General features: G+C 34.8%; 1 protein-coding gene across 2 annotated transcripts; it reads right to left on the reverse strand.

The window, feature by feature from the left end:
• Positions 1-625: 625 nt before the first annotated feature.
• blk (BLK proto-oncogene, Src family tyrosine kinase) lies at positions 626-16,673 on the reverse strand. Of its 2 annotated transcripts, XM_065257237.2 has the most exons (15): positions 16,452-16,673; positions 16,049-16,090; positions 15,754-15,827; positions 15,575-15,668; positions 15,358-15,394; positions 15,124-15,217; positions 14,761-14,859; positions 13,362-13,465; positions 10,633-10,782; positions 7,569-7,721; positions 5,474-5,653; positions 5,316-5,392; positions 3,657-3,807; positions 2,673-2,804; positions 626-1,467 (listed from the first exon to the last, which is right to left on the reverse strand). In XM_065257237.2, exons 4-15 carry the CDS (start codon positions 15,665-15,667, stop codon positions 1,265-1,267), a joined length of 1,473 nt encoding a protein of 490 aa, XP_065113309.1. In that variant the 5' UTR covers position 15,668; positions 15,754-15,827; positions 16,049-16,090; positions 16,452-16,673; the 3' UTR covers positions 626-1,264. The 2 variants fall into 2 exon arrangements, with proteins under 2 accessions (XP_065113309.1, XP_065113310.1); XM_065257238.2 differs by lacking the exon at positions 16,049-16,090.
• Between the last annotated feature and the right edge of the window lie 565 nt (positions 16,674-17,238).

Raw genomic sequence — 17,238 nt, forward strand, 5'->3', positions numbered from 1 at the left:
ATTTTCCACGAATGCAGGGGAAAATTTCAGCATGTTTGAAATTCCAAGCCATAGAGAATTTATCGTGAGAGGAATGCTGACTCAATGCTTCCTGTTTCCACAGCAGATTGGCAGATCGGAAACCACCGGAGCAGCTCTTGGGTGTTGGTTGCATTCTCATTTAATTATATCCAAACATGTAAAAACCCCAGGGGTGAGTATAGAGCGCAGAGGGGCTGTGAGTTTGCTATGTGCTCTTCACATTCATTTTAACAAGCAAACCAGACTTTGCATAATGAAATAGGAGAAATTTCACCATAGCATATTAACTAAAAGATATGCTATATTAATAGTTCTTAAAGTGATTATTGCAAATAAATGTTCTATAGAGCTTTCATGAAGTGTTCGTATAATAAAAGTTTTAAAAACTAAATTACATATACATGCTAATGATGTTATACCATGACATGTCACTACATAAAACCAATCCACACTACTCTGTTATCAGTTCATTTTGAATCTATCTGATAAAAATAACATTTTCCATCAGTATATAATCTCAGGAGGAAGTCTGACTAATGGCTATCTTAATATTACGGTTTCCTCCAACCATCACACAAATGCATGAAAATAGTGAAGTCAGTAGTATAATCAAATTTTTATGTGAACATGCCCTGTTTATTTCAAACACCTACGCTTCAGTTAAGCTCTAAAAGGAACTACACAATGTTTTATAGTAATGTGAAATGTCAGCGAACTGCTTTACTACAACTTCAGAGTAAATTATAAGAGCTTGTTTACTGGCTGCTACAAACAGAACTGTGCGTGGTTTTGTCAAAGTGAAGTGTGCAAGCTGTGCACCACCAAACTAAACTGAAAAATAATGAATGGCTTCCAGCAGGATTTCCACTGAATCTGCATTGGTCGGTAAACAGCCAACAGACTCTCACCACTGGTTGACCCCTGGAGGGAAGATTTTAGTGGAAATCACCCTACCCTCGTGGATGTCCATGCAAATGAAACTATAGGAAAATGTTTTACCAAAAATTGCACAGCATCTTTAAAAAAATAAATCCATGAGAACCGTTACAAAAAGTTCAAATATACATATTTACTAATATACAGTACTGCTTTGTGTGCTTGCTTTAGTAGTAAATTATTCGACATTTGATATGGGGCTTAGTCCATCATTCCACTCCATATTAATTACGTATATACTGTATGTATCCTTCAGTCATTTACAGTATATATTCATATAGTTCCTTCAGTCAGAGTGCCCCGGGTGCTACGGGTGCATCTCATACTGGCCCTCTGTGGCAATGAAGAAGTCATTGAGTATATCCTGCAAAGATTCGAAGGTGGGTCTGTTCTCTGGTCTTTCGTTCCAGCACTTCAACATGATGTCATAGAGTTCCTCTGGGCAGCCATCTGGACAAGGCATCCTGTAGTCCCTGTCAAGGTTACGAATCACCTCCGGATTCGTCATGCCTAAATTAACATTAGAGTGAAGAACAGAGGCAGGCTGTTAAAGGGTCAAAGTTTTGGAAGATCATCCCATCTTAAACGTCAAAGATGTACTGATGATACTGCATACTTATACTAAAAAAAAAACATTTTCATGAAACATGTTAAAGTATCCAGAATTATAGCCACGTTAATAACGTTTGTAAGAAACCAAACCATTAGAAAATCAGTAGAAAAAGTTATGGTCATTTAAAAGTACATGCATCATTAAAACACAATGATACGAGTGAGCGAGCTCCCTGTGCTAAGATGGCCGCCAGGTGATGACGTTAGAGACTCCGCTGTAACACATCTAGCCTTTATTGTACATATCTATGGATATCACTGTTTTAATAGCAAGCATATGGACTCTTAAAGTCGCCATAAAACGGAAGTAGCGATTGTCTTATTTTCCCCGTGGTGACGTATATCCGAGTGAAACGGGTTCGGAAATGACAAAAGGTAGGGCTGAAATTCCTCCATTGGGAATTGATTGGATCGTTGGAAGCTGGGTCATGTTGCTAATTCCTAATCGCTACAATCTTTTCCCTGACTCCGCCCACCTGCGATACCCATATGACCGGAAGTAAAGAGACATCAGGGAGGAGAATTGCATTTTTGATTAAAGATTATTAGGGCGCATTCATTTTTTTAAAATAATAAAGCTCACAGATAAGTCTTTGTAAAAAAAAAAACATTCCCCAAAAAATTCACTTTTTAATTTCAATTTTATTGCAACTTTAATGATTCTATAAGAACCAAAACATTTGATCCTTCAGCATCTGCTTAATTTTTAAGTGTGTAGAAACCTTAAATGATTAGTCACACGACCGGATAAGGACGAGAAGTTGTGGTTTAAAAGTGCATATTTTTTATTTTTCTTGTCAAAAATGACAATCGTAGATAAGACCCTTATATGCCTCGTTTGAGATCGTTTAGAGTGCTTTGAAACTGCAATTTGAAACTGCATTAAAACTGTTAAGTGTTGGGGTCCATTAAAGTCCATTAAAATGACTCAAAAAACATAATTTCTTCTCAACTGAACAAAGAAAGACATTAACATTTTGGATAACATGGTGGTGAGTAAATTATCTGTTTTTTTTAAGTAAATGAAATAATCCTTTAAAAAATAATAATAATAATTTTGACCTGCTGAATGGTTGCTAAAGACCAAAATAAACTTTTATTACCTGGATATGGGACTCTTCCATATGTGATAATCTCTGTCAGAAGAATTCCAAATGACCAAACATCTGATTTGATAGTAAAGGTACCAAAATTGATGGCCTCGGGGGCTGTCCACTTAATAGGGAATTTTGCACCTGATGGTTTAAAAAAGATGGTGATAGGACATAAAATTGAGTGAGACTTTACATGGTTGGTAAAGTGAAACAGTTATATGCAGTATGCAAACATAATCTCATTGCAATTCGCAACTATTCCACAAGGTGGCTTATTTGTATGAATTTGCTTAATATCATTTGTATGTTTTGCATGATCTGCTTTTGCTCCAGTGAGGTTGGATTTAGTGGTGACTCGAGGCTTTATTATTGATTCTTTTAACCTCTCAAAAAATAAATTCTGGGTTACTTTCAACCCAGCATTGGCACAAAAAGGCACAAATTAACCCAGAAAATGTTTACATTTGACCCAACAATGGGTTGAAACCAGCCAGCATAGGGTTAAATTACAACCCAACAACCTGGGTGTGTTCCTTTTTGACACAATAGCGGGCTGAAAATAACGCTGCATTTTTTTATACATTTATATACGACTCATATGGTACAAATTTATACAAAATAAGCCGCATTGTAAAACAGTTATGAACTCATGTGAGTTCATGGTTGATTTGCATAAGAACGTAATTTGCAAATTAGCTTGGGGGAAATGCTTGCCAGTGTTGATAGTATCAGCTAAACAGCTGATGATGAACCCACATTAAAAGCTATTTTTGCCCTAAAGTGTAAAAAACTGATTTACACCCCAAATCAGTCAGATACGTCAGTGCATAGAGTTTAGCTTCTGTCTGACATTTTGAAAACTCATACACACGCTTAAAGGTCAGAAATGTTACGTACGCCGCATTATAAACCAAATGTCAGGACAGGCAGAAGCCCATTAATCTGATTTAATGGAATAAGCAATGTGTCATTGAAGTAAATCAATGTACGTACCTTCTTGTGCAGTGTATTCGGTCTCTATTATCCTGGCAAGGCCAAAATCTGCTATTTTGCAATGTAGAGTCTCAGACACCAAAATATTAGCGGCACGCAGGTCTCTGTGAATGTAGTTCTTTTTCTCTATGTAAGCCATGCCCTCTGCAATCTGCAATATAGGGAAAGATAAATGGTATGAAATAATACTGCTAATTTTAAAATATTTTTTTGTTTCAACCAAACAAAAAAAAACTAAAAATCAGTAAATAATACAAGTAATATGTTATAAGTACAGTTTCTTACTAAAGTACTTGAATCTGTCAACAATTCAAAAACCTTTGACATTTAAAAAAATTATCTGATTGATGATTGTATATAAATGTAATATTTAGTTATTTTATAACTATAATAAAGTCATTTTAACTGTATTTTGTCACTATTTTTTCTATATAAAATCATCCTGCATAATGTAAAGAAGATTCTGTAAAATATTAACCTTGATATCTTTAATATTGACTGCACAGCAAAATCACCTGTGTTAAATGTATACACTGCTTGTTTTTATATTTCCAGACCTGGTGATAGCTGTATATACACCAGCTGTGTACATTTAACACTGTTGATTTTGCTGTGTGAGAAACGCAATGTCAAAGATTAAAATGAAATGAGAAACTTTGATGCACCTAATCCCAACGTCAGATTATGAGGCTTTCTGTATTTCACAGGCAGGGTCACATATAATCTGATGAGAATTCCTCAATGTAAATATCTCAAATTTTAAATGCACGGACTGGCATTCTGTAATAAACAAATGTTTAAAAACATTTAACATAAATGCGCACGCAGAAAACAGCATGCGCCATCAAAGTGGTCTCTAACAGGAAGCTGCTTTTTTAAAATCTAACAAGCACGCAGTCTCGCATGGTTGGGGCTTCTGGCTGATGGAAAATTTGACGTCAGTTCCTGCCCGGAAGATAAAGATCTAATTTTGGGGTGGTTGTTAAAAGAGTTTAATTCTAAAAACGTTTAGGCCATGAACTAAGAAAACTAAAAGCTGTTTCCTTTATATGTACCAAAACTGTTTCCTCTATGTGGGCAGGGATTCTCTAGGTGAAAACGGTTCCTAAAATAGTTTGCTGAAATGTAATTGCTGTGCCAGAAATAACCTTGAATCAACCCTGTATTAACCAAATTAATAAGCAGTTTCTCATGCATTGCATTGCCTGAAAATGCTCCCCATATTAACCAAACCATGTCTGTAGTTTAAAATATGCTTTGTCTTAAAATCTGTTTTTATTTAGCTAATGTTGACATTAGAAAACATAATGGTAACACTTTAAATTAAGGTTGTATTTGTTAACAATAGTTAATGCATTATCTAACATGAACTAACCAACTAACACTTTTTCTAAAGCATTTATTAATCTTAGTTCATGTTTATTTCAGCATTTAATAAAATCGATTTATTTTATAAAAATCGAATGTTGAAACAATTACAATTACTTAATGCACAATAAATTAACATAAATAACTGTACTGGCATTAATTAACATTAACAAGAATTAATAAATGCTAAAAACTATGTTGTTCATTGTTTGTTTACCAATGTTAACTAATACAACCTTATTGTAAAGTGTTTTCATCATAATTAATTAAATTATTTTAAAAAAATCATACTTGAGCAGACATATCAATCAGCTTGGGAAGTTTTAATTTGCGGCCATCATCTGTTTTGAGGAAGTCCAACAAACATCCTTGAAAAAGCAAAAAGAAACAAAGTATAAATAATATGATAATAAGAAAAACAAATTAGAGATGGTTATGGTGATACTAACCATTGGACATGTATTCTGTGACAATTAAGATGGGCTCTTTGGTGACCACAGCGTGCAGTTTGACCAGTCGGTCATGTTGTAGCTGCTTCATGAGGTTAGCCTCCTGTAGAAAAGCCTCTGGCTCCATACTGCCCTCCTTCATAGTCTTAATGGCTACTTTCTGTCTGTTTTTATAGTACCCTACAAGCAAGAGCAATAGGAACATACAGTACATTGAAATGAAATAAGATTTACTTAAAAAGCAGAAATGCACACTCAAACAAACCAGTTTCACCACAAATATGCTGCATTTTAAGTCTGATTGTTACAGAGGATTTGTGAGAAAATTCTTCAGAATCAATAATTTATGATCAAATATGATACCAATTATTACATACAACAAATCAAAATAAATTACAGTTACCCCTTTTAGAATTGTTTTATTATTTTAATAATAATTTTATTATTATACTATTATTAATAACTAATTATTAACTAATAACAAATAAGAACTAATTCACTTAAGTTATTTAAATGTATGATATGTTCATACTAGGGATGCTTAACGATTAATCGTGATTAATCGTTAGCAGAATAAAAGTTTTTGTTTACATCACATATGTGTGTAAACTGTGTATAATAAATATGTATATATATAAATATGGACACATTCATGTATAATGTTAAGAAAAAAAATGTATATATTAAGTATTTATATTTATATACAAATGTATATACACATGTAAACATTTCTAAAATATATACATGCATGTGTGTACATTTATTTATACAAAGTTTTTATACACAGTTCACACACATATATGATGTAAACAAAAACTTTTATTCTGCTAACGATTAATCACGATTAATCGTTAAGCATCCCTAGTTCATACATTCCACAAGGCAAACTGAATAACTGAAAATAAAAATTTACACAAAAGTTTTTGTTTACCCTCCTTTGGTAAGTTTACCCTAACTGAAAATAAAAATTTACACAAAAGTTTTTGTTTACCCTCCTTTGGTCTATATAGCTTCATCTGTCAATTTAGTAGATACATATACATCACAGTATAGGGAAATGGGGTCAGGGGTGATTGCTTAATTATATCATTGTCAAATGGTCAAAGCCGAGCTGTAGTATATTTAGCAACTTTGCGGCTACGATATGGCAATAACATAAAGCCACATGACACACATACCTGCCTTTGAACATAATCAAGGTCAGTATAGAAAATAAAGAGAAGAATAATTGAAGAGCATTCATCAAATATAACTGCACGGAAGACAAATTGGATAAATGATGACGCGCATGTGAGAGTTTTTTACTCAGTTTAGGGAGGTTTAATCTTTGAACCTTTACCTTTATTCAGAAAGACATGTAGAGTGACAAAGAAGAGAAGAACTTGGACCTCAATACAACCCAAATGTGGCAGACACATGCATCACATGTCCCTCTAATGTGTGGTTCAGTTTCTTCATTTTAACAATTCTGACTTTCATTATTTGTAATGTTTCTAGTTGCATCTTTAGTGATTTAAAGGTCACATTCTTTCTGATCCCATTTTCTAAACCCTAGTTAGTGTGTTATGTTGCTATAATAGCATAAATAATACCTGTAAAATGATAAAGCTCAAAGTTTACTGCCAGGTACAGCGAACGGCGGGTTTGGACTACAGCCCTCTACTTCCTTCTTTAATGACATCATTAAAACAGTTTTTTCACTAAACTCCCCCCACAGGAATACGTCAGTTGCCAGCTAAGCTAACGCAAGCTAAGCTGCTATCGAATCACAACACACTAAACAAACTACACAATCAGAACTCGATACGTATTTCTGTAGGAGGGACTTCATAGGACAAGGAACTTGAAGACATTAGCCCGTTTTTGGGACAGTGCAAAACAGGGCTATACAGATAAGTAAATTGTGTGATAAATACCGCGTTTTAACATGTGAAACATGAACAAATGTTATATTGCTCACTGTAAACACAATCAAAACTTCAAAAACACAGGAAGAACAGGACCTTTAAGTTTATCATGCCAAGAAGCAGATCTTCAAGTGGATGTTTTCACCAAAAAAAGCTTGCAGGCACTTAGGGTTTTGTCAGATTCTTACCCATCCACACTTCTCCAAACTGGCCAGCACCAAGTTTCTTCACCATCTTCAGCGTCTCCCTGGGAATCTCCCATTCATCTTGGGCCCAGGGTGTCTGAGGGGCAGCAGTCTTACAAGGATTTCCTAATCTCTGGCACAAACCATCTGATGTTCCTACAATATAAACAATTTGGGGAAAGTGTGAGAACACAAAGAGTCAGAAACTCACAAGCATTGCAAATTAACTAGCTTTTAGGTTTTTTAAATCTACGTTTTGAACGAAGAAAAACAGATTATCGATTTTGTAGCTTGATGGGAATCAAGATGCATCAAAACCAGAATATGGAAACAAGGTGTGGCTTTTGTGACACGCAAACACTTCTAAAAAAAGACAAGCTAACCAAAGTGAAGTCAGGATGCAGAGCACAAGATCAGACCAAAGTTGACCTGTTTATTTGGTGGTTAAAGCAAGTGTCTGTCATGCGTATACAGTTACAACCACACAGAGCGTCCTGTGGGGGAGACTGGATGGCTTATGGTAAAGTAAAACATGTTTGCCAAAACTCACCTCCTTTAAATGTATTATTTAGTACACAGCTGCATTTAAATAAATAAAAGTAAGGACACTACAGACATATTTCAGTAGCATGACAGTAGCTGAGCTGTTTTCATTATAAAATATTATTCTATTAACAACTGGATACTGCAATGAGTACATAGCAGTGTAGCAGAGGAAAATTGCTGGATGTTATTTTGTGACAAACACAGTTATAAATTTAGAAAATTTTCATTTAAAGATAAATTAGTTATTTAGAATAAAAAAAAATAAAAAAAATTGAAATTATAATAAATGTAAATAAAAAAAATAAACAGGTGTATTGTTTGTCTCCTGCACTTCAGTGAACACTTCTAAATATCACAAGTGCACATGTCTACTACCAATACTCCAAATGCTATTTGTAAATACTGCATGGGGTGGTTTCCCGGACAGGGATTAGCTTAAGCCAGGACTAGTCCGTAGTTTAATTAGTAAATAACAAACATCCCTTCCTAAAAACATTACTTGTCTGCGTTTTGAGGCAAAACAAAGAGTACTGATGTATTTTAAGCAATGTAAGTGCAAGTTGTTTTCAGTTTGGACAGCTCTTAATTTTTTTTAGTCTAGGACTAGTATAATCCCTGTCCGGGAAACCACCCCATTATGTTTGTTAATGCAGTTACTCTGTTTTGGCTTTGTATTGCACATGCAGCTTTACAACAACAACAAAAAAATAACTGCAACTAACTACTTTTTTATAAAAGCTGTAAAAAGGGTTTTCTTAAAACACTGTACATACTGGGTTATTTTCAACAAAACATTAGGTCAAAAATGGACAAGCCCAGTCTGCTGGGTTGTAATTTAACCCATGGTTGTTTTAAACCGAAATGCTGGGTTGTTTAACCCATGGGTTAAATATCAACCCAGTATCACGACATTAAGTACCTATAGTGACTTAGATTTGTTAGTCTTTTGCGTGACACTGACACGGTTTTCCGCATTTTAACGCATTTCTGTTTACGTGTCACTGTCACGTATTTGTAACTGAACTGTTTTGTCCTATTTTCTCACCAGTGTCGCTTCAGTTTAGGGATAGATTTACATAAAATTACATCTTTACCCAAACCCAACTATAAACCTAATGCCAGGCGACAATGGTTTAAAAATCATAAAATATAAAAAAGAAATCATGAAAAAGGTATAAACTAGTGATGCACCGATGTATCGGCCACCGATATTTATCGGCCGATTTTTAATGAATTTGAAACCATCGGCATATCGGCAATAGCACGAGAAAGGCCGATACCGATTGTTTATTAATTAACTGCATAAAGAAATCCATTATATGTAAAAAATTTGTTAATGTCGTTAATAAAATAAATGTTGAATAGCAAAAACCACCATTGAAGGTTGTCATGCTGTCTTATTATATTTGTTTTAGCTTAATTTATGCCTCTTTATTATGTTGGTCAGTTGAATGTTAATTAGATCCAATCCGTGTTCAGGTAAAAATAATTTGATGCAGAAATAAACTAGCTAATAGACCAACTGTATAGTATTGTATACAAGTGTTTAATATCGGTTTCGGCATCGGTATCGGCCAGAAGTTGTCTGTTTAAATCGGTATCGGCCCAAAAAATCCTATCGGTGCATCCCTAGTATAAACCAATACTTAAAGTGACATCCTAACCAAACACCAAATCTAACCCTAAACCGAAGCGTCAATGGTTTGAAAATAGGACAAAACAGTTGAGTAACAAATACGTGACAGTGACACGTAAACAGAAATCCGTGACATGTTCATAAGACTCACAAATGTACGTGACTATAGGTACATCATTTCGTGATACAGGGTTGTTAAATATACAGTAGACATTTTCTGGGTTAATTTCAACCCAGCTGCTGGGCTATTGGGTTGAAAATAACACAGCATATTTTAGAGCTTATGATACTGTAAATTACTTAAAGTACTGTACCCGACAGCTAGATTCAAAGTAGCATCCATGACACTTAACCTACTGTACTGTATTTTACAGTAAGGATTTTACATTAGGATATTTATTCTTCTGTAACAATAAGGTAAAATATATTCAAGGTTTATAGTATTTCTTAGTAAAATCTCAACCATTATGCAACGCAACTTAACTTATTGCAAATGCCAATTTATCTGCTAAAAAGCAAAAGAACTCAAGCTGCAATAACTTAAAGGAATACACTGTAGTTCACCCATAAATGAACATTCTGTCAGCATTTACTCACCTTCATGTTGATCTAAACCTGCATGAGGTTTTTTTATTCAAATATTTTGATAAATGACTGTAAGTTGCAGTACACTTTGACTTCCATAGTATTTGTTTATCCTACTATGGAAGTCAGTGGGTACCATCAGCGATATGGTTACAATCATTTATCAAAATGTTTTCCTTTGTGTTCAACAGAATATTGACAATCATACAGGTTTAGATCAATATAATGGTGAGTAAATGATGACAAAATTTTAATTTTTGGGTGAACTATTTCTTTAACTGGCATTGCTACAAAACTTACTGGAGTAATAGGTCACCAATTCCTGTAGAGAAGGAAAGGTCGTGGAGGGAGAGATGTAGTAGCCGCCATTATCAAGCGCACGGATCTTATAGTGCTTGACCACATCACCCTGCTCGAGAGAGTAATCTCTTATGGACAGAGAGAAAGCACCTGCAGAAACACAGCATGTCATTTGAGCTCATAAACATCAGCATCCAACAAAACTAGCAAATGAATAGTGATATGAAATTAATAGCTTGCATACCATTCTTTACCATACTATACATTACTATTATAATTACTACATTATTATTATCATCTAACAATACTTCAATCATTTGCATGATTTCCTCTCTCTCTATAATTAGAAACAATATCAGAAAGATTATGAAAATGTGCACTTGAATAGAAGCTCATGTACATCTAAATAAGCAAGCTGTTTATTTCTGTGATCTTTGAGATCTAAACTATTAAAAGATCAGGTATGCACACTTGTTTAAAACCTAAATGGAAAATTTGCTCAAACTGATTAAGCAACAGAGTTTTGTGGAATCCAGTGATTGGTTAAATATACAGATGATTCATTTGAGATAAGAAAAATCTGACATTTGCTTATATTTTGTCAACATAGTGATACATTCTGTATAACTTTATTTTTGAACATTGCTACTGTATATTAAAACGTTGAATTAAAAGGTACTGGGCTCGGTTGCATAAAAACCCTTAAGTTAAGAAAACCCGATAAAACACGGGTTGCAAGAAAAACCAGTGGCTAACGATAAGTATTCCCTTAATTCTGTTATGCGTTGCTACAAAGCCATTAGTACCCACCATACAAAAAAGTGACCAAAATAGGTTATTGGCGATGTCTTCAATGTGCACAGACAATGTGTCTGTTGAGCTGGGTCCATTGATGTGTTTACGATGTGAGATTTCGTAACTATATCCGCATCTCCATTGCTGTGTTTTGACACAGACTACCGGAAAATACTTAAATAATATTCTGCTAATCTTACACTCTAAAAAATTATGTGTTCATTTGTTACACATAGTTGTGTCATGCCATTTCACACATTTATGTGTCATTTCATGTTAAAATAAATAAAAAAGAGATAACAAAAGTTTTGTTAAAAATAACACAAAATGTGTTGTTCCAATAATAACACAGAGATGTGTTAAAAGAGTATATGTTAATCTTGAGTACAGAGTATTGATTTATCAGATTTATAAAAGACATCGGCTGTAGCGCTACTTTCTGGAAAAGTCGAGCTCCTGGAGGCGTACCGCGGGCAGAGCGAGTCACGAGCAACAGTGTTTTCCATACATTGATTTATTTGTGGCGCACCGAATAGATTTTTCATGATTACCATTTACTTTCTTTTTTACTATTTAAAGAGTAACTAAACCCTAAACCAACTTTTTTTAGTTAATGATCTGTAAGAATGATGCTTTATTAGTGCTGTTCATTGATTTTAGTAAGTTTTTTGACATTTGGATATAAAGTGTTTCAATACTACAATATATGGTGTAAAAACATCTGAGTGCTGCCCTCTTCAGGTTGAACGGTGGCTACTGCAGTTGAATTTTCCTATTGGATGTTGGGTCCAAGAAATAACTCGTGACGTAAGCAGGTTCAAGCTCACCACGCCCTTGTTACGATCTCACCACACACTTAGTTCGTCCCCTCTATCTCCGTTGGGATCTGCCCACTTTTCTTGCATTTTTCAAATATTGCAGTGGGTGGAGTCAGGCTCTGACAAGGGGTTTAGTTACTCTTTAAACGACTTCATTCATTGTTACGAATGCACCTCTCTTGTGCGCGCTCTCTCTCTCTTTTTCACGCTGCATGCAGCACCTCGAATTAAAAGTTGGCGGTGTTTTCCATGTGCTTTCCTCCGTCTCCTTGCCTTTTTACATAAACGTCAACAGATGTTACTGATAGCGAAGACAGTTGATCGAGTTTATCATGACTTTGGGAAAGGTTTAGTGCTGTCCACACGTCTTCTGTAGTAACTCTGTGCAACGGCAACAGTGTATTCTCTCATATTTTTGAATTTGCCAACAAGACACAGACATTTGATACAGTCTTACCTACCGCCTGCGACTCATGACCCGGTTGCTTTATCACTGGGACCGCCCCATTTGAAAAAAAATCTGGCGTTAAACAAACACACTGGCATAACTCCGCTTCTACCCCGGATAAACAAACTATATCTACAGTTTTCCTTATGCTGAGTTCTTTGGGAAGCTGAACAAGCTTAAACTTCCACACTTCTTTGGTGATGTTGATTTCATGTCAGCTCTTGGTGTGTGTGTGCGCTATTCCAAGTGAAGTGCCCATATAAGGACTTCCACTATACTTGTAGCACTGCTTATGCCACAGATTCAGTAGTCGATAAAAACTTTCCGAAACTTGTACAAACTCTGACAAAGTGCATTCAGCGCAGAAATACTGTCATACAGCCAAAGTTTTTTTTTAATAAACCTTTGCCCATGTTTAGCATGAGAAATCAAACTCTTAATGAGTCAGAATGCATGAAATACCATTAGACTCCCCTTTAAAAATTACAGTACAGTTATCACATTTGTTGCAATGCTTTTAAAGAAATCCCTTCCCTCAGGGAAACCCTCACAGGATTTTCATGCAACCAGGCCCTGAACCTAAACACCCAACTGCTGACCTGCAGTAATTACAAACACTGACCAGGTGAAAACATAGTAATGGGTTTTGAAAGTTCTTGGCCTCTGACCTTGGGTTGTTTCACTTTCTCGAACAAGAAATGAACCGCTCTTGTTTCCTGGGGCCAGTAAAAGACGCTCTGTGTCTTTGCGACTCAAACCCTTAAAAAACCATCTAGAAGAAAACAGAATTTTTAGAAGTTTATTCCCATATATTAATTATGAATATTTTTTAATTCTCTACTTCCTTTACTCTTAAAAATGAAGGTGCTTAAAAGGTTCTTCACGGTGATAGAAGAATCATTTTTGGTTCCTTGAAAAACTTTTTTACCTCAAAGAACCATTTGAAACGAAAAAGTGCTTTGGATGTTAAAGGTTCTTTGTGTTTCTTCAAATTTGACCCCATTATGGGTTAAACAACACAATTTTTTTTGAGTTTATGGCACATTTATCTTTAAGGGGCGGGACACACCAAAGCTTTTTTACGCAGCTAAAAACGCTTGGAGGACGCCAAATGCCAGCTGTTTTTTCAGCTGAATGCCAGCTTTCTTCAGCAGAGCGCTTTGGTAGCTGTGGTACTTGAGATGTGAGCCGGTTGGTTGTTGTGATACTTGTCCCACCCCTCCTCCACTGTGATTGGAAGGACGTGTGAGAACTAACATTGACGAGCGGAGCTTTTCACCCAAAGAGCTGAGCGCGGAAAAAACAGAGCACCGGCTTTCAGCGCGGAAAAAAACGCTAGCTGCTAGCTTATTTGAAAAACGTCGAGATTCCATTGGAAACAATTGAAAACATGCATCGGCCGCGGGAGTAAGAGCTTTGGTGTGCACGCCCCCTAAGAGTCTACTAACTCTATTTGGATTATAGTGCTAATATTTCATATAACAGCACTGGACATTTTTATAGTTTGTTACCTCTGTGTGTTTATGCTACACACTAAAAATATGGGTGCTAAATAGCTCTAAAAGCTCGTAATCATAGGGCAACCATTTTTAGTGCTATATAGCACCTACGAAGAACCATACAGCGGTGATATAGTACCACTATAGCGCCACATATGGTTCTATATAGCACAAAATGGTTCTATCTACACAGGTTCTACATACAGTTAAAGAAAGGATATGTTCATTTTAACACAATGTTGTGTTATCCTATTTAACATATTGTGTGTTATTTCGTGTTTATTCTGAGTGCAAATAAATAAAAGGGACAACACAAGATGTGTTGTTCCAAAAATAGCACAGAGATGTGTTAAGTTAAGGACAACACATTAGATGTGTTGTCCTTAGCTAGACACAAGATGTGTTTTTTAACACAATCGTATTAAGAGAGGTGCTACAGTATATGGCACTTAAAATGGTTCCTTTATGATTACGAGCCAGTGAACCACTTTTAGTGCTATTTAGCACCATTTGTTTTTAGAGTGTACATTACTTTTTAGATACAGGTAAGCAAACTTCAACAACCCACCTCTCCACTTCCAATGTTTCTGCTTTTGCCACATATGTACTTGGAATATATCCCTCGTAACCTGTGACCAAAGACTTTGCCAACCACCATTCCCCAGTTCTGAGAAAAGAAAACGAGACATGTTAGCTAGTTAGTTACGTATTTTCATTTTTATATTGCTAATGCATTTAACAGACTAAAGAAACAATGCATTTACTTTATGCTATATATTTTATCAGTATGCGCAGTCTGCTGGGTACCTTACCAGTTGAGCTACAAGTACGGGAACTTACTAATATAGTTTCTAAATGGAAAGCTTCTCCAAAGACTAAAAGAATTCAATGATTTTCTAATATAGAGGAAGTATCAAAAGGGTTTACTCACGCCTTAATAATCTTGAGTCTGTCGCCTTTTTTGAATTCAAGATCTCTTTCACTAGCAGGCTGAAAATCATACTGAGCGATAACAACGTCTTCATCTAAAAAATAAATCAGTGTTAAAAAAAAAAAAAATTAAATAAGTTCTAAATGAATCATGTTTATAGTACAAAATATGAATACAATAATATCTGCTAGCAAACACTGAAATGATTTTGTATTGTATGCTTATTTGTATTACCTATATTATTATTGTGCCTTCCGTGTTCTCTTGAGAACTGGAAATAAATTGAAAAATTTAACAAATTATATATATATATTTATTTATAAACAGCAAATACAACTAAATAACTTTTTTGAGAGGATTGATACACACATTACACAAAAATATTCTCTCTTAAAAAATGCTTTTATAAATACAAATTATTATTATTATTATATTAACCAGCAATACTTACATGAGACGTGTTAGAGTTTGACGAATTAAAATGTTCCTTTCCTTTGTTTTTTGAGTCTTTGCCATGTTTCTGATCGCTACACGCACAACCCATCCTTTGAGATGAAATGTTGTGTCTTAATCAATGTTGATTCATCTTTATGCTTAATTTTGATAAAAATCTGCTCTATAAAATCCCACCTATATTAACATGTGTCAGTCTCCCCAGTTCTCTGTAACAGTCCAGAAGACAATCTGAGGCATCATAATGTGTGCTAAATAAAAGAAAAAAATGTCAAGCTTATTCATATGACCTAGATATTACCACACATGTGTGGTATACTTTTATTAAAAGAAAAACTAGCAGTAATGTTTCCATTTGTTTAAATAGATCACATCACATGACATTGCCACTGACAAATTCACATTTTTTTACACTACAGAATGTACAAAAATACTTTAAACAAACTAAAGGATGAAAGGAGTGACTGCTTACCCTTATGCTATGAAAACAAATCCCCACTAGGTAAAAAATAAACTAATGCAAAACAAAGAGAGAAAGACATAGAGGTTTTTAGGAACTGAACATGTTATTGTCTGGTAAAGCAAAGACAGTGAAAAGTTTAACAATGAGGTTTATAATAATTTCCGTGCAGTGGTTTTATATATTTTAAATATTTTGAAATTAACTCTTTTCATTTAGATAACCTAATACATGCCTGATTATAAATAATGAATGTACAACATCAATCATGCATACTAATGAGATCTGAAGTGATTAAAAAATAGGCTGACAATTAAAATAAAATGTCTATACTGTCCCTGTCCTATAAATATCTATAACATTTAAAGAGAAACATTTACCGTACTTACTATCTCATATAAATGTTTGTACTTACTTCTACCATTTTGTGTGTCCCTGAGTGAACTTTAAGACATAATCCAACTTCGGATTCTTAACTTCTCAAATGGATCAGTAGTCGTACCCTTAAACCGTCACATACGCATTTATGAGCATACAGTCACTGACACGCACCCAGAGATGCTCTTAAGGCCCAGCATGTGCCCTGAGAGACCACATTAGTTGAAAGAGATAAATAGACAGCAATGGTTTTGTTTATTTAGCCTACCCCTCCCTCCCTTTCCTCTACCAGTGCTTAATTCACAAACTGTGCGTATGTCTTTAGAGTACAGCATTCATATGATGAGCATGTGATAACAAGACTTAATTGTAAATTGCAAACATTTTCAACATCCTCGTTTTTAGGAACTGGACAAATTTGTGCATATTTACACACATTTATGACAAGTTGTATTACTTTGCTTTGTCAACAAGGGAGCCTATGCCATAGAAATACAGAAATGTCTATTCCAAATATAAGATGTGCTTTAGGAAACAGAACATTTTTGTTTTCATTATACTCATAATGAAAGTATTAGTTCCTGTTTTATACGTGGAAGCATCCTTTATAGAAATAATTTTGAAATAAAAATTTCTTTCCAAGTAAAACGCTTAAAATATTCCTGAAACAGATGACCAAATGTGACTTATTCTCGGAGAGACGCTATGATGAACATAAAGTGCTCGGATATTAGAGGCGTACTTAAGCTCTCAACAGCAGCTTTGTGACAGGATGTTGATGACTAGCCCATATAGACATATTTCCCTTTTTGGGCATTGTGGTT

Source organism: Paramisgurnus dabryanus, chromosome 12, assembly GCF_030506205.2.
Source record: "Paramisgurnus dabryanus chromosome 12, PD_genome_1.1, whole genome shotgun sequence".
Taxonomy (NCBI): Eukaryota; Metazoa; Chordata; class Actinopteri; order Cypriniformes; family Cobitidae; genus Paramisgurnus; species Paramisgurnus dabryanus.